Genomic DNA, 17,889 nt, shown 5'->3' on the forward strand with positions numbered 1-17,889 from the left:
TCAGGGTCCCTTCCAGCTCTATGATTCTATAGGGGACTTGCTGTATCCCTGTAGGGAAGGGCTGCTAAGGACCACCCTGCTACACCCTTATGGGTGGTATTCAACTATGTTTTTCTCCAGGTAGACCTGCTAGAGCTGAAATCAATGGACCTAACCTAGTATTGTTCACTGAAGTGGGTCTGCTCTGACTAAAACTCAGTTGAATATCCCACTATGTTTCCCACCTACTTGGATGCAGAGTCAGAGCCTCATTCTACAGGGAGCAAATCCCTGACAGCAAACAGCTGGAGTTATATGCAGCTGCAAGGAAATGCATGCATGTCCTGCTTTCAGGTTTCCCATCGGGACATCTGGTTGGCCACTGAGAGGACAGGATGTTGGACTAGATGGGCCACAGCTTGACCCAGCAGGGCTATTCTTAGGTTCTATGTTCCCAAGTGCCTCATATCCTTCTATAAAAGGAGCTCTGGGGGAAGGGAAGGGGGAGAAACACTAGAGCGGTCAGCCGACAGACTGGCTTGGATCCCTATGGAGCCAGAGGCAGAGGGGGGAAATCCTGGAAGAGGCACCTGGGTGGGCACTGAGCTGTGGTCCTTGTGTGAAGAATGGAGGCATCCTGTGTCCCTGCAAGGGCTAAGCACAGATAGGGAAGCAGACCTGGCAAAGTGGGGCGGTCCTGAAAAAGAGGTTCAAGAGGGTTTATCCCTTCCTCCTGCTTGCCCCAGATGAATGTTGAGTCAGGGCTGCCAGGAAAAGGAGCTGCTTTGCTTGAACAAGGAAAGCGAAGGCAGCACTCACTCCTTGCAGGAGAGCCCTAGAGTGGCCTGGGCTGGGGGTTTCGGGAAGAGGAGGGCCATGAGCATGGGGCCAAGTCCAACATCCACCATCATTTTAGCTGCTCTTTTCTGAACCTTTCCTAGCTCTACAATATCTCTTTTTTAGTGCAGTAACAAGAACTGTATTCCAAGTGTGTTTGTAGCATAAATTTGTATAACATCATTATGACGCCAGCAGTTTTATTTTCAGCCCCTGTCTTAATGACCCCTATGTATTTTGCTGCTTTCCCCTCCACAGCTGCCACACACTAAGTTGACATTTTGAGCTTTCACCATGACCCCAAGATCCTCTGGTCAGTCACCCCCAAAACATCTATGTAAAATTAGGATGTTTTGCCCCAATGTGCGTCACTTTTTAAAGTTGAACTAGGACAGAAATCTAAACAAGCAAGCAAATAAAGGTGCTGCATGGGGAATCTGGCCACTGTCTGGATTTGTCCTCAGTCAGCCTTCCCCAACCTGGTGCCCTCGAATGCCTTCTGACCCATGGCAGAATAGAGCAGTACTGTTTCTATCATCTGAGAGATTAACTACTCCTCCCAGTTTGGTGTCATCTGCAAATTTGAGGAGCATCTCCTCAATTACTTCATCCAAGTCATTCATAAAGATGTTTAACAACTCTGGGCCCAGGACAGAATCCTGTAGCACCCCAGTTGTCATTTTGTAGGATGACAAAGAACTGCTGGTGAGCCCTCTTTGGGTTCAGTCAGTCAACCAGCTACAAATCCACCTAACAATAACACATTGCCAGCTTCTCTGCAAGGACATCATGGGAGACTTTGTCAAAAGCCTTACTGAAAGCATACCCCTGATCCACCTTTCCACATAATGCTACCCCCCTCCCTTCCTGTTTGGCCTATAGATTATACCCCTCACTTACTACATTCCAGTCATGAGACTCCCATCGTCCCTGGCCACTGCCTGTCTAAAATAACCAGAAGGGCATCAGGCTAGGAAAGGCTGTGACACTACGCCACCTTGGAGACAGCACTGCCAGAAAGGATGTGCAACTTCCAAGCCTAGCCTAGGTATCAGGCCCACTCCCAGCACCTGCCCCTCAAGCCCAGCCCTCCTTGCTGGGAGTACAGGAGGGCTTGGGAGGCTGCCAACTGGAACTGGCACACGGGGTGGGGGCACCCCATCTCTTTCACTCTCTCCAATGCTTATGGAGAGCTGCAGGAAGCAAACCTGTGCCAAGTCTGGCTGGTGTTTTCCCAGCCAACAGGGCTGGGCTGATTACCTGTTTTCGGGTGGGACCTTTGTCCTTTTTTATGACACCTTTATTCACCCCTGGCCGAAGCTGCTTCTGCCTCTATCCTAAGGGTGCCTGGAGCGCCTGCAGGGGCGCCTATCCCTGGGTGGATTGATCGGGGGTGGGGGGCTGCTCTGCCACAGAGCTTGAGGCAGCAGCCGCTCCTGCCTCTTATGCTCTTATGCCCCCCGCCCCCCGGCTGGGATCAAGCAACCTGTGTCCCTCAACCCGGTTCCTGCTGGTTCAGAATGGGTCTCCTGGTCCCGATCCTGGCCTCAGACCCAACCGTGCAGCAGCAACAGCGCCCGAAGTGACCCGCCCCAGCTTCTGCACCCCTGCTCTGAAAGAGGGGGTCTAGCCCAGGATCTAGGCCGCTCCTTTTGTGTGACTTAGTCCGAGAGCAAGGAGTCAGAAGAAGAAGAAATCCTCTCCACGGGACAGATTTTCCCATGGGCTTGGCAGCAAGCCTGGCCCAGCCCTCCGAGCCGCCTCTCCAGAAGGCCGGACCTGCAGCAGGACCACCCGCCTCCCAGCCTGGGTTAACTCCTCGCCTGCTAAAGGCCGGGAGCTTTTTTTTTTTTTGCCTTTTCAGGCTGGGATTTCTCTCCCATTGACCCCGAGCAAGCGGGCTCCCTGGCTCTGCAAAGGCAGCGCTGGGCACAGCACCCGGCTCCTCTTGCTGCATCCCCGCATCCGCCTCCTTCTGCGTGGGACCCTCCCTCAATCTCTGTTCCTCCTGAAAATGCTTTAGCCCTGGTGTGGCTTTGCTGCTAGGCAGTCCGCGCTCATGGTGGAAATTTTATTTTTATTTATTTATTTCACAAAATTCACACACTGCTTGATTGTTAAAAAAAAAAGAAAACAATTCAGAGAAGTTTACAATGAGAGTAAAACAGTAAAACCATCATTACATTAAAGCAATTCTATTCTAAAACTTCACAGAGACAGAAAGGGTTAAACTAGGTGACTGACATAGCAGGAGAGCTATGATTGGATCTCAAAGGGGGGAGGGAAGCCCAGGAGGGGTCGAATGGATTGGGCTGTCGTTCCCCTCTCCCCACACCCTTTCTCTAACCCAACCCTCCATCTCTCTGCTGCAGAGAGAACTTTCCTTGGAGCATCTCACAAGAACTGACCCATAAGGTGTCTTAGTAACTCATGCATCTTCATCCTGAGCACAGCATAGGGGTTAGGGCAGTGGCTCTCAAAGGGGGTGGTGTGCCACACTGGTGTGACAGGAGAGGGTGGCAAGTGTGGCAGGATGAAACCAAAGAAACCTTGAAACATTTCAGTGTAGTAGAGTATTGTGTTCATGAGGAGAGTTTGTCTCAAAGTAGACCTGATATAAATGAGATTACCTGGCAAATACACATTGAGTTTGTACACATACTTAAGGTACATATGTGAGAGGCATGTTTATAATTATATTTTGGGAATGATGAATGTACTTGTGTAGCTGCATTGTTTTATACTTTCTGGATGTCCCATTATCGTATTTTAAAGCACTTGTGTTCTAGCAGTGCTTGGTTTATAACATAGGAGTCGTTTCTTTTTGGTTTCCAATGTATTTCTTATCAATTAAAAAAATCAGTGTGGCGTGAGCATTTTTTTAATTCTGAAAGTGTGGCTCTTATCCAAGCATTGTCACCACCACAAATATTTTTCTTCAAAGGAAATGCCAAGGGCTCCCATCATAGATCTCTCATGCCTTGCCAAGTTTGACACTAACCACAATTTGTGTTGGTGCTTAAAACACTGACACTGTTGTAGGATTAATTACAGGGAGCTAAACAGGGAGTTAACTCAGCACCCACATAGGGAACAGAACTGGACCCATAGCTAGCCAGGGCTGGCGCATATTATTGAAGGTTTGGAGTCTGCATCTTTCTGGAATGTAGGCTCCTTGGGTGCAGAAACCTTTTGGTTGTGAATCTCTCAATGGCATCATGCCCCTTGATAAAGCAAACAATTAGTGAAATCTCACCCCTGTCATGAACTCACCAGGTTTTAAGCACATCAGCCTCCCCATCAGCATTCTGGGGAGGATAATATTTATTTACCTTAAAAGGTGGTGCTTAGGACCACTGACATAATGCACCTGAAAATTGTAGATAGTTGCTAAAGATATCCGTTTGCATAGAAGTAGGCAGGTAAGAGAACATGGAGGCAACCTGTTATCATTTCCTATATCCAGCTGCATCAGAGTTTTTGCTAAGTCACAGTTCTGGAGTGACTCACCAACCATTCACTGGCCTCCCACAACCAACCGCTTGAGGGTTGGGTCGGAAATAACTAGTTTCTGAATAAATCTATTCCCACCGCCACCCCCCACAAGAAAAGTGGTGCCAGCTTTGACTTTTGGTTATGCTCTGCTATCTTCCCTACATACTCATTAAATACACAAGTAGTAAAGGAGACCCCAAGAGTCACCTAGCCAGATGGGTGCAGGACCCCCCCTCTCCATAGTTCACCAGCAGTTTTGCTTCCAGCTGTGGCATGGCCAGGCAAGAGCTTTTCGGGACTTTTTCAAGCAGGTCATAAACACAAAGGCTTTCCCTGGTGCTTCTCCTGCACACCTGCTACTCAGAAGTAGACTGCCTCTGAAAATAGGGGCTCCATTTAGGACCCGAGAGAGCACTCCTTCTATTCCACAAATCTGTCTAGTCTTCTCCTCTCCCCAAAAAGCCATTTAAGCTTTCAAAAGCTTTAAGCTTTTGAAAAGTTAGGTGACAACAAAGTGTTGGATTCTGTTTGTTCTTCAGTGGAAGAAGGTGGCTGTCATGCTCTAAAGCCTTTTCTGCCTATGCTCTGTAACTTTTCTTGGTGTGAGCACATTTGGCATAAAGGGGGGGGGGGACGGGACTGCTCTCTCCTGCTCCCCAGCCTGGTCTGTGAGAATCCAGCCAGTCAATGGCCCTTTCCATCCTGGCTCCAGTTCCAAGGGCTGGGCTTCTGGGAGATGCTTAAGTTGGTGGCTATTTCCCAGCTCCTGATGTGCATGGAAGTCTGAAACTCAGCCTGGTCAGAAACTTAGGAACTAAAGGGCTGCAGCCAGTGCTAGTAGGCTAATTGAAATTAATGTACACAACTTGGTCCTATTGATTCCAACAGGTATACTCTGCGCAGGACTTAGCTGGCTACAGCCCAGAGTAAGCTTTGCCCCAGATCTTCCTTCTCCTGTGGTTTCCAGAAACTGGTATTCAGAAGCATTATTGCTTCTGGCCGTGCCGGTAAATTGCAAGTTAAACAAAATAAAGCAAGAAGAAAATGACTTCTTTACAGACTGAGCTGTGTTTCAAGCTTTCATGGAAATGAGGAACTGGGGACTAGTCACCAGCATCAGGCTCACAGCCTGTACTTGTTCCGCTAGCCAGCCAGGCCCCCTCCAGGGGCACGTCCTCCTCACAGCTCGTGGCATGACAGGGCTTCGAAGGAATTTCCCTGTGGTCACCTTCTGCTCCCCCACTTTCCTGCCAAGGGATAAGAATAACGCTTCCAGCCATGGACACCAGCTAGGAAGGAGCTGCTGTGTCCTGGGCAGGGAGCACCAACCCACCTGCCTTCTTGCCTGCCGTACAATCTTGCTTAGACCAGGTACGTGTGTGTGTGTGTGTGTGTGTGTGTGTGTGTGTGTGTGTTGGAATCAGGCCTTAGGAAGGAGCTCTTTTGACTTCCCCAGGGAAAGATCTGTCCATTTTCCCCATAGCCCTTTTTTGGGGGAAGAGTCAGTTCCAACCCTCAGTGGTCCTAGTGCATTTGAGTGGGCTCTAGTGGTGACGGCACTCCTCCTCCCCATTAATCCAGCCTTTTAAATAAGTAGAGCATTACCTGTTGTTTATTGTAACAACAGCCCTGCGAGGTGGGCTGCTAGCATCTCTGTTTCGCAGACTAGGATTTCAAGCTGGGAGAAAGCAACTTGCCCCTGAGTCCCTGGCAGAAGGAACGTGTAGATCAAAGCTGGCACTTTGGAGGCAAGGCTGGTGCAGCCTGCCCGAAACTGGGCCCTGAACAGGGAGAGGAGCCAGAGGCGAGTCCCTCCGCTGGCTCCTTTTCTCTAGCTCTCCCTGGGTGTGTCAGCGAAAGCTGCTCTAGCTCGGAGCCCCGGGATCCTGCAGTCAGGGGCCCTGCAAAATGACCCCGGGGATTCCCAACGTCCCCTCCCCAGAAAAGGGACCTCCACTTCCAGGCTTCCCCTTCCTGCTTCCAGCACTCAGGAGCCTCCACTCCGCTCCCCGCTGAAATCCTTTCCAGATGTGACAGTCTGGCAGCTGGAGAGGAGGTGGGCCCCGGGTGTGTGTTTCTGCGTCCAGCGTTGTGGGGCAGAGTTGAAGGCGCAGCAGGAGCCTGGGACAAGTGTGGGATGAGAGAGAGCGACTGGCCAGGACAGAGGCAGCCTCCTCGCTCCTTTCCCTCTCTTTCCAAGGCAGTGCTCTCTTGAGCTTGGTTTCCTCTGTCCCGCCCAGCAGCCCAGGGGTTAAGACGGTGAGGGATCAGCGCAGGGCTGGCTACTTCCTTCGGAGCTTTGGAAAGAGCCCTCTCCTTGTGACTGATTTTGGAGAGAGCAGCCGAGAGCAGGCCAGGCGCCGTGGGCCAGGAGAACGCCCCAGCTGCCCCAACTAGGAACTCGGCTGTGAATGGAGCCCAGCCTGGGGATGGGGGAGTCAAGGTGAGTAGGCAAGAGGAGGGGTGTGTGGGATCATCCAGCGGATGATGACGATGATGGGGTTTCCGCAAGGCTGACGTGGGCGCCCAGGTCCCTGTGCCTCTGGGCAACCCAGATAGGCGGGGGACAAAATAATAAATTATTATTACTATTCGGAGCTGCAGGAGCAGCCTGGAGAAGGAGCTAGTGTTTATGCGCCCCAGAGCTCTTAAATCAGCGCCCTTTGGGGGGCCACGGCACTCGCTTTTCAAAACGTTGCTTTTTCCTGCAACATGCCTGAACACAGCCTTCCTCAACCTGGTGCCCTCGGCGTGTTTTGGACTTCCATCAGTTCCAGCTAGCACAGACACCGACACCTGGGACCAATGAGATTCGTAGTCCAAAACATCTGGCGGGGAACTGACTGGAAAAGGTGGCTTGAAACATCTTTCTCCCAGGTTCTGGGGAGAAATAAGGAACTTGAAATTTTAAACAAATTTTGGACTGTCCTTTGCCCCCCTCCCTGCTGTGCCCACCATTTATAGTTTTTTCTTATACATAAGGAACTGACTGTTTTTCAACTCATAACACATTCTCAATCCTATAAAGCCATATATGGTTTAGGTCCAGGCTGTCTGAATGACCGTATTCCCTCATCCAAACCTGACTGGGCTCTTCAGGGGAGGGCCTTCTCTTGGTCCCACCACCCTCATAGGAATGCTTGGTAGGGACGCAGGAGAAGGCCTTCTTGGTGGCTGCCCCTTCCTAGGGAAATTAGACTGGTTTGCTCCTGTCTGTCCTTCTGCTGACAGGTGAAGACTTTCTTCTTCCAACAGGCTTTTGGGAACTGGCTGTTTCTAAGGAAAGCCCTGCTGCTATAATGTTTTTATTGCAATGATATCTCTCTGTGCGTGTTTATTCCATTAATTCTTTTTTTAAAAAAATGATTGTTAAGTTCTATGTTTTTAGCTGTTTCTACTTTAGCTGTATACTGCTTTGAGTCAAGGAAAAGGTGGAGGAATAATAATAATAATAATAATAATAATAATAATAATAATAATATTAATAATAATATACAGCCGGCTAATTTTGATACTGTCCTGTGCAGGAGATGGTTAGCTTCTGCCTGCTCCAGGGTTTTGTGGCACCTTAAAGACTAAAGAGCTCGTTTTGTCAGATACATGAAAGAAGGATGACCGTGAGTTGCAGGCACATATATATGAGGTTGGGAAGGGGATTGTGAGCAGTGAGGTCAGAAGGAAGTGTTAGACAAACAAAAAACGTACAGAAGATTACCGGTATAAGTATTAATAGAGGCTATTCACTCAAAAAGTTCTTGATAACACAGGCATCTTGGCACTCATAAGCCAATCAGCACATGCCATTCATCTAAAAAAAGAACTACCTTTGTCACAGCAAGTGATAGCACTGCACCTTTAATGAACTGCAATTCAGTGGTTTCGTATTGCAGGCAGTTCCTTTGAAACTCCTTTGTTTAAGGGTAGCTGCTCTACAGCCAGTTACAGAGTGTCCTGGAAGGAGAAAATGTTCCCCTGCTAATTTTTAGTTATTGCCATTGCTGACACCAGAGTTCTGTCCATTTATTCTTCTGAGTGGAGACTGGCCTGTTTGTCCCATGCAGACTCTAGGAAGGCACAGGTGGCAGATGATGATATGCAGATCACTCCAGAAGAGGCGAATTAACCCCTCATGTTGCAGATGACATAGTTAGGTCCTGTAATAATGTTGTCAGAGTTGTTGAGGGCAGGCACCGGAGAGGGGTGATTCTGTAGACATAGTGTACTTAGGCTTTCAGAAAGAACTCCGAAAGAATCTTTGCAAAACTAGGTGAAAGGACATTAAAATGACAAATGTGATTCGGTGTAAGTGAAAGATGAACACTGGAGGAAACATCCTAACTTAATATATTCGCTTATGGGGTCTGAACCAGCAGTGACTGACCAAGAAAGAGATATTGGGCTTGTGGCAGATCATGTGATAAACATGTCAACCTATTGTGTGGCAGCTGAGAAAAAGGCAAATTCCATGCTAGTGATCATTAAGAAAGGGATTGAAATATCAAATATATTCAGATATCTGAAGGGCTATCCCATGGAAGATGGAGTGAGCTTGTTTTCTGTCGCTGCAGCGGGTAAGACCAGCATCAATATAGATTCAAATTACAAGAAATTACAAATTACAAGAAATGAGATTTTGACTAAACATTAGGAATAACATTATTTTCTTTAAAAAATAGTTTTTATTAAATTTTCAATTTTTACATTTCAGAATAAACATTTTACATACTTTTAAATATCCTGTGACTTCCCTTCTTCTCCTTCCATGGTTCATTGTGCAAATCTTCCATTCCTGCATATTTTGCTATAACTGTTTAAATCAGTTCTCCATTTTACATTGTTCAAACATTAATCACACTGTTGAGTTTATCTTAATATTGCCAGCGTTTTCAGCGATGTTCAATTATTTTCCATATATTCAATAAATATTTTCTACTCTTCTTTCAATATATGTTCTTCTTCTCTTATTCTGTGTGTTAAACCTGCAAGTTCTGCATATTCTAGCACCCTAAGTTAGCAATCTTCTTTACCTGGGACCTTGCTCACTTTCCAACATTAGGAATAACTTTCTGACAGTAAGAGCTGTTTGATAATGGAAAGGACAACCTCGAAAAGTGGTAGTCAAACCTTCATTGGTGGTTTTTAAACAGAGGGTTGGGGAGTCTTTAGCTGTGATTCCAGCATTGGAGGGAATTAACTATGATGCTATGAAAAACAAGACTGCCAATATAACAATGTTTTTATTCAAATCTATGGGACGAGCACACTTGGAATATACTGCCCATTTCTGGTCACCTCGCCTTAAAAATGCTGTTGTAGAGTTGGAAACAGTTCAGAAAAGGGCAATCAAAATGATTGAGGGGGTGGAGCAAGATCCCTATGAGGGAAGATTACTGTGGCTGGGGCTTTGTAGAGAAAGTTTAGAGAAAAAGGAAGGAGAAGAATGATAGAGGTATATATGAAATTACACCTGATCTGGCAATAGCATTAAAATCAGAGGTCATCCAAGTTGAATGTTGGGTGATTCAGGTGATTCCTGCATGACCTTGGGGTTCCTCCTAACTCCACAATTCTGTGATTCTAGGGCAGACGAAAGGAAGGATTCACACCCACCCACCCTGCCCCACCCTCCAGGAGTGAGAGAGAGGCAGGTAAAGATTGCATGCACTTTGAAGCTGCTGGCTCTCAGTTCCCCATTAACTCTCCCACAGGGCCAAGGGAAGAAGTTGTCTGCAAGATTGGGAAGCCTCAGTGACCTTTGCCCATCTCTCAACTGTTTGATGATTAACTAATGAACCAGGATCAGTAAAACCCCAGAGCTCACATATAAGAGGCCTGCAGGTCCTTGCCTTCTCTTTCTCACAGATTCACTCTCCTGCCATCCTCAACCATGGCCAAAGGCTTCTTCATCAGCAGGACGCTGGGCATAGTTGGGATCGTTCTTGCGGTTGCCGCTGTGGCCACCATCATCGCTCTGGCGGTTGTCTATGCAGAGGAGAAGCAGAAGTCAAGCAATGATGTGTCTGACCCAACCCCATCTAGCTCCATCTCTACCGCCACTACCACCACCAGTGCTGCCACCCCCAGTGTTCCTGGCACTACAACCAACCCAAACGACCCTTGGAATCAAATGCGGCTACCCAAGACCCTCGAGCCCGTGCACTATGATGTCACCCTGCAACCCTTCCTGACCCAGGATGCTCAAGGACTCTATGTCTTCACGGGCAACAGCACAGTGCAATTTGTGTGCGTGGAGCCCACTGACCTCATCCTCATCCACAGCAAGAAGCTCAGCTACACTGAGCAAGCGGGGAACCTCGTCTCTCTGCGTGGAGTAAACGGGTCCACAGCACCAGCCATCTCTCGGACCTGGCTGCAGGAGAACACTGAATACCTGGTGGTGCAGCTTAGCGGAAGCCTCCAGCAGAATGCGTCCTATGAGCTGCTGAGCATCTTCCGTGGGGAGCTGGCGGATGACCTGGCTGGCTTCTATCGCAGTGAATACATGGAGGATGGGGTTCCCAAGTAGGTGGAACTGTGTGTGTGTGTTTGTGTGGTGGGGCAACCCTACAGCTCTATGGTTCTATGAAAAATACAGTTCCTGCAGCCAGTCTCCACGTCTGGAAAGATCTCTGGACAAGCCTGGCAGGGTGCGAGTTGGGGAGGCTATAGACACTGGATTGTGTTAGCAGCATCTGAAGCAGGGGGGAGGCCTAGAGCCATCCCTCTCTGCTGCCTGGCACCCACCTGCCCTCAGGACAGGCTGGGCTTCTCCTCCCACCTGGCACCAGGTCACCAACCCTGCAGCTCTGGGGCAGCCACAGAGATCCCTAGCAAGGACCTGGAGGAAAATCCACCCAGAATGGGACACTGCAGCAAAAGGTGGTGCTGCGGATGAAGGCAAGGGACTCCCCAGCTGTTTGTACACTCCAAAGCTTCTCCTACCTGCCCACAGCTCCTTTTTCCCTTTTGCAAGTCCTTGATGTGTCCTCCCTAGGGCCTCTGTAGAACCCCAAACCACAACCTGTTGTTTAGTTTGATGTGGAGGTGCCCCACCCAGGGCGGCTGATCCCCCATAGCCCTCTTGCCACCCCTTCCTGCTTGCCTTATGTTGAGAGGAGACCAGTTTACAGGAGAGCAAAGTGGGACGGATGCGACATAGCACCGTTAGCAGGGACCTGATGCCACTGTGGTGAGTGACTAGGTGGCATTGCTTGAGAGTCTCCAGAGTTGAGCTCTGGGACTGCCCACACCCCATGAAATGCCCACCCTGCACCCCGACCCCCGTTCTAGCACAGGGTAATGGCCAAATCAGGCCTGGAACTTCTGAGGTTGGGATGGAGACTGTTGCCACTTGACTCAGAAAAGGGGCTATGCCCCCCACGCCCCTGCTCAAGAGCTCCAGGTACTCCCCACCTGCACCCAACCTGGGGAGCTCCACCCACACCTACCTCCTCCCATGGTGGGCGTTTGCATTGCAACTTGCCTTGAAAATATCTGGGCAGCTAAGAAGCAGGGCAGACCCTGGAAGACACAAGCCCCCTTGTCTCAATAAATCAAGAAGACATGGCATAGCGGGTGGACGGGTGGACCTGGGGGAACATGCATTGACCAGCCTCTGTCCTCCTCCCAGGGTGGTGGCCACAACGCAGATGCAGGCGGCTGATGCCCGGAAAGCCTTTCCTTGCTTTGATGAGCCGGCCATGAAGGCCACCTTCACCATCGTGTTGATCCACCCATCTGATCATGTGGCTCTCTCCAACATGCCTGTGCAGAGTAAGGGGGTGAAGGGAGGGTGGGGCAAAGGGACTCCTTTTGGTGGTGGTGGTAAAGCACACCTGCCACTCCCTCCTCCTCAGTTTCCATCTGTTTTCATGACCCCCTCCCTCCTCTCCCAAGAGATTGCTGCTCTTTCCCTGCATGGGTAGAAGGGCAGGAGGGGAGAGCCAGACTGGAAGTGGGAGGAGACTGAGGGGGAGGTTTCTGTGCCCACACTGGGTGCCTCTTGCTTCCCACAGATACTGGATGGTGTTCCCATTATGCAAAGTCTGGAGTCAGGACATGCTTGGGGGGGGGGAACTCTGTGTCCAGTGGAATGGGAGGGGGAGAAGTCTTCGAATCACCAGAAGTTTGGGGTCCAAGAGCTGCTGAATCAGCCTTCCTGAAGGGAAGAAGCCTGAGTGGGAAGGAGGGAGGCGATTTCCCTTGGGAGCTCAAGTACAGAGGCTCACACCAAATTCCCAGCCAGAGTCCAAAGAGTCCATTAGGATGCACGCTATATAGACAGATATGTCATCTTACCTGTTCATCCCAATCTACCCAATCACCTTCTACCACACCAGCACTCCACCCTCTCTCATCCAACCACAACTGACTCAACCCCTTCCCCTTTTTTACTGTGCCTGTCTTTGTATGTTATATGGAATTGGTTTCCCCCCTTTAACAGTCAGCTGTCAGGTTCCTCTTTAACTGGTTCTTCACAGGCTTGTGGTCAGTTCACACTGGCCTCATTATTAGTGGGCTTAACAGTAATTCCACCTCAGCCATCAGGGCTGGCACTGTTGGGAGCTGTCCAAAATGTGCTGAGGACACCTAGTGAGTGGAGGACACCAAATGAGAGAAAGGGAAGCAAGTGAGGGCAACTGGGAAAACATGCTGGAGGGAGAGGATCCTGCTTCAGAATGGACTCAGCCACAGAGCTAAGGAACTGTGAGAGCAACGCACAGCATTGAGCTGGGTGCTGTCATTTGAGGGCAGGACCCTCTTGCCTCCTCCTTCTCTCTGGGGTAACAATGCCTGTTTGCCTGGTGTTAACTGATGACACTCACAAGGTGGATGGCCACATTCAGTCCAACAATGTAGTCTACCATCTGCACTGGGATTGGGACCCTTGGACTCCAGAAACTGCAAATGCAGACAAAAAGTTAAGGGGTTTTGGAGACAAACAGGGGTCATGGTTGGGCCTTGACTTTAGGCAAGATCAGCAGAGCAGGTTTATGGTCTCTTCTCCTCCCCACACTCTAGGCACCACACAGATACAGCTGGACGGACAGCCTTGGAGCCGGACAGTATTTCATCCCACACTCAAGATGTCAACCTACTTGCTTGCTTTCATCGTCAGCCAGTTTGACTATGTGCAGAGAGAACAGAATAACACCTTGGTAGGCGTGGCAGTGGGGCAGACTGCCTCCTTCTTGTGGGCCTTGGGAGCTCTCCTTGCTCAGAGGGATTTCTGGGCACCTATTCCAGGCAGGGACCCCAGGCCCTGCTCCCACGCAGGCTTGCTCCTCCACTGACGATCCTTGCTGAGACATCCCTATTCCATTTCAGATGCGAATTTGGGGCCGCCCCAAAGCCATTGCAGAGGGCCAGGGAGACTACGGCATCAATGTCACTGGACCCATCCTGGATTTCTTTGAGAAGCATTATGCCACACCTTACCCGCTGCGCAAACTAGGTTGGTGCAGAAGCAGGAGGGAGGGCTGACATGAGGGAAGCGGACAAGGAGCGGGCTTTGGGAAGGGCATGCAAGGCTCTGGCAGGGTCCTAGAGCCCTCCTTACTCCTTCTCAAAGCCTGGTGAGTGCTTGCCCAGCTTTAGGAAGGAGGGCTCTAGGACCCTGCCAGAGCCCTCACACCTCCTTCCCGAAACTGGGCAAGCGATTCCTGGGCTTTGAGAAGACCCTCTCTTTGGCTGCATGCCCAGTACCTCCACACCATTCACGCTGCCCTAAATCCGCCTCTGCTCTTATGATTCATTCCTGCTTATTCTGAAGCCTGATCTCCACTGTCAGAGACATTAAATGCTTCTGAATGGCAGTTGCTGGGAATCACTAGTGGGGAGTGTTGCTGCTGCTGTTGCGCTCAGGTCCTGCTTCTGGGCATCACACTGGGACATCTGGTTGGCCTCTGGAAGGACAGGATGCTGGACCAGATGGGCCCTCCTTGGTTCTTATAACCTTCTTCTCCTGACTGTTCAACTGTTTCCACAGACCATGTTTAGAGAAACCTAGGATGTTCTGGAAGTCTTGGGCTGCAACTCCCATCAGCCGCAGCCAGCTTGGCTGTGCTGGAGTAGACAATACATCCATGCTGGCTGGGCCTGATGGAAGTTAATAGGATGACGGTATGGTAGCTTTGGAAGAGACCCAAAGGCTCATCTAGTCCAAGTCCCTGCAAAGCACAGAGGTAGTTCAAGACACCTGGAAGGCAGCAAGGTGGCGAAACCTGGCTTGGGACTTCAGTTCCCTGTGGCTGAATGATAGGGCAGGTCTGCAGCCCCGCCAACTCTTTACAGTATGATAGTGCTGTTCACAAGTGGTTTTTAATATATACAGCACTGCTTCTAAAAAGGCCTAGGAGTGACAACTGACTCCCAGCTGTGGAAGCCTGGCTGGTGGTCCCAGCCTGGCTCATGGAACATTCTCTCCCCAGACCAGGTTGCCCTCCCGGACTTCAATGCCGGCGCCATGGAGAACTGGGGGCTGTTGACCTATCGTGAGAACTCCTTGCTCTTTGACCCACACTTCTCCTCCATTGGGAACAAGGAGCGGGTGCTGACCGTCATCGCTCATGAAGTGGCCCATCAGGTACTCTCTACGGGTTTTGGAACCACACGGGCCACTTGAGTGGGGAGGAGGATCTTGCACTTGGGTCCTGTTGATGGGCTTTCCCCTGGGTCACCTGGTTGGCCACTGGGAGATCCGAGTGCTGGACAGGATGGTCTGTGTTGTAGACCAGGATCGTCTAGCTGCAAGGCTCTTCCCAGGAGCTCCTGCTCAGTCAATAGACCCTTTTCACTCTCATTGGCCGTTTTCTGAAGACTTCTCCCAGCCCATGAGGTGATTGTTGGCTGGGCACCTGACACACTTCAAACCCACCCAATACCATGCACCGAGGGAGTCTTTGAGGGGCTTCAAGGCCGACTAACCTCCTGCTTCCCCACCCCCAGTGGTTTGGGAACCTCGTGACCCTCCGTTGGTGGAATGACCTGTGGCTGAATGAGGGCTTTGCATCCTATGTGGAATATCTTGGTGCCGATGCGGCGGAGCCCACCTGGGATATTGTAAGTTGCTTTTGTGAGATAGAACAGGGCTGGGTGGTGCTGGGAGGCTCCTGAGGAATAATGCAGCTCCTGACCCAAGTCCTTCTCAGGCAGCCTGAGCTCTGCAAAGGTAGCTGGCAAAAGGAGAGGGCTGGGTAGTGGGGGGTTTGGAGACATATTCGCCCTGGAAACCAAAGATGGCCGCTTTCCAAGTGATCTCAAGGTCCCTGGATTTCTCTGAAGGTGCTGATAAGGTCTTTCATACACTCATTTAAAACACCTTCACCTCACTGCAAGAATTCTGCGAACTTTAGCTTACCCCTCATAGAGCTACAATTCCCAGCACTCTCAGCAAACTACAGTTCTCAGGGTTTTTGGGGTGTGTGTGTGCTTTAAATGCATGGTGTACACAACCCCAATCTCCCCACAAAACTATAATTTTCATGGCTTCTGAGAATTAAGCTGGCTTGAGGAAGAGAGCTAGCTCAGTTGGAAGAGCATGAGACTCTCAGGGTTCAAGCCCTGCATTGGACAAAAAAAGAAAAAGAAAAGAAGAATTGCTGCATTGTAGGAAGTTGGACTGGATGACCCTCGTGGTCTCTTCCAACTCCATGATTCTATGAAAATAAACCCACACAGAGGCAGAGTGTGGATGTGGCCCATGTAGGAGCAAGGGGAGAGCTGGTCTCTTCCTTATGTTGTGGCAATGGTGTGGTTGCCACTGGAAGGAGCTCCTGTGTGGCACAGGAAGAGCCTCCAGAGCATGATGGGTCCACTTTCCAGGTAGAAAGGGATGTAAATAGTGGGCAGTGAGCTTGGACCAGGGAGAACTAGATTTGAATCCTTGCTCAGCCATAAAGCTTTTGACCAGTCACTGTCCCCCACCACACACTCTTACCTAAGAGCGTTTGTTGTGAGGATGGACCATGAGATTTTGGGGAACTGATTTGCAGAAAGACCTGATGGTCTCCAACGAAATGTACCGTGTGATGGCCATTGATGCACTGGCTTCCTCACACCCGCTGTCCTTCCCCGAAGCGGAGATCAACACACCAGCGCAAATCAGCGAAGTCTTTGATGCCATCGCCTACAGCAAGGTGAGTGTGCCTTGGGTGGTTGGGTCTAGGGAAGGTGGAGTGCCTGCCTCTCTTCCCTTCCCAGATGGAGCAACTTTGGCTGCAGAGAACTGAGCTGGGAGCAGCCGCTGCCTCTCCCTTGGTACTTCAAAGCTAAGACTGGCAGAGGGCTACCCACCTATGAAAAGGTTGTGGTTCTGAGAGGATCTGCTACATTACTGGGGCTTGTGGAATTATCCAAGCCTGGCTTTTGGGATTTACATTTGGGTGTGGAACCCCATCATGGGTGGGAGTGAGAGAGGACATCCTGTGGCCTCTCCCTTCACTGCCCTCTCCTCTCTCCACAGGGAGCTTCAGTCCTGCGGATGCTCTCCGAATTCCTCACTGAGGACCGCTTCAAAAGGGGGCTGCAGGTAAGGCCTGTCTTGGCAAGCGCTGGGTCGTTCATAATGATACCTGCACTGCCCTGGTCTGGCGCTTCCTCCCCCTGCTTTGCCTTGGGGTGGGGTGTGTGGAGTGGGGAGAGACCTGGGTGAGCAAAGGGGAGGGTCTGTGCGTTCCCACCTCCCCAGCAAACTCTAATGGAGCAAAGGCAATGTGGGCTGCACACCAAGGAGGTATGGGCTTCCCAAGGGCCCAGTGGCAGCTGGGGTGGGGGGGCGTCAATCTCTCTCCCTCTCTCTCTCATTCTCCTTCTGTTCTCTCTGCAGTCATACTTTCAGGCCTTCGCATATGGAAACACCGTCTACGATGACCTCTGGCATCACCTCCAGTGGGTACGTCCATTTAAAATGCCAGTGGCTGCTTCTAGTTAGGGCGGAAGGGCCATAGCTCAGTGGGGAGAGCATCTGCCTTGCAAATCAAAGGCCCCAGGTTCAATACCCATTGATGTCTCCAGGGAGGGGCTGGGAGAGGCTCCTGCCTAAAATCCTGGAAAGCTACTGCCAGTCAGTGTAAACAATACAGCTTCCTGTGTTCCTGGCCAGGTAGTGTCTGGAGGCTACTTCTCTCAGTTGCAGGTGGGGGTGAGGGGGAGGAGGGCTTTCATAGGTCTCCCAACCATTGTTGCATCCTGGTTTGTTCAACGTGCTGGTAATACAGGGCTCATCCAGACTTGCCCTTGTCCTGTGGATATGAGTGGTTTCCCATTTGTCCTGCACTTTCTAGGCACAGGTCTGAGAGGTTTTGCCCTTCTCTTGCTGCTTTCTTTCAGAAAACACCCTCATTAGCAATAGATCGGTGCAAGTATCAATCTGGGGAAAACTCAAGTGACATTTGCTCCGATTTGGCAGTTAAGATTAGCTTTCCCTGGGGAAAGGCAGCGGGGGCAAGGGCAAGTTTGGATGAGACCATACACACATCCACAAGGTTCTTAGACACAATATTGTTTGCTGTCTTGCATGAAGTTGCTTAATCCATTTTCAAAGGCCCATCCTTATTTATAAGAACACAATTACTTTTT

At 50.2% G+C, this 17,889-nt stretch overlaps 1 protein-coding gene across 4 annotated transcripts in view; it reads left to right on the forward strand.

The window, feature by feature from the left end:
* The window catches only part of ANPEP (alanyl aminopeptidase, membrane), a 30,435-nt gene that overhangs the window by 2,181 nt on the left and 10,365 nt on the right, over positions 1–17,889 (forward strand). The window contains exons 1-10 of one of the 4 annotated variants that reach the window (XM_083475022.1): positions 6,123–6,754; positions 10,020–10,833; positions 11,942–12,084; positions 13,333–13,469; positions 13,639–13,765; positions 14,742–14,896; positions 15,259–15,372; positions 16,305–16,448; positions 16,775–16,840; positions 17,138–17,203. In XM_083475022.1, the coding sequence (XP_083331148.1) occupies positions 10,199–10,833; positions 11,942–12,084; positions 13,333–13,469; positions 13,639–13,765; positions 14,742–14,896; positions 15,259–15,372; positions 16,305–16,448; positions 16,775–16,840; positions 17,138–17,203 (1,587 nt within the window). In that variant the 5' untranslated portion in view covers positions 6,123–6,754; positions 10,020–10,198. Of the gene's footprint in view, positions 1–6,122; positions 6,759–10,019; positions 10,834–11,941; positions 12,085–13,332; positions 13,470–13,638; positions 13,766–14,741; positions 14,897–15,258; positions 15,373–16,304; positions 16,449–16,774; positions 16,841–17,137; positions 17,204–17,889 lie in introns of those variants that run through there. The other 3 variants (XM_083475023.1, XM_083475025.1, XM_083475024.1) reach the window with 3 other exon arrangements.

This window comes from Podarcis liolepis (genome assembly GCF_965112155.1).
Source record: "Podarcis liolepis genome assembly, chromosome: 14".
Lineage (NCBI taxonomy): Eukaryota > Metazoa > Chordata > Lepidosauria > Squamata > Lacertidae > Podarcis > Podarcis liolepis.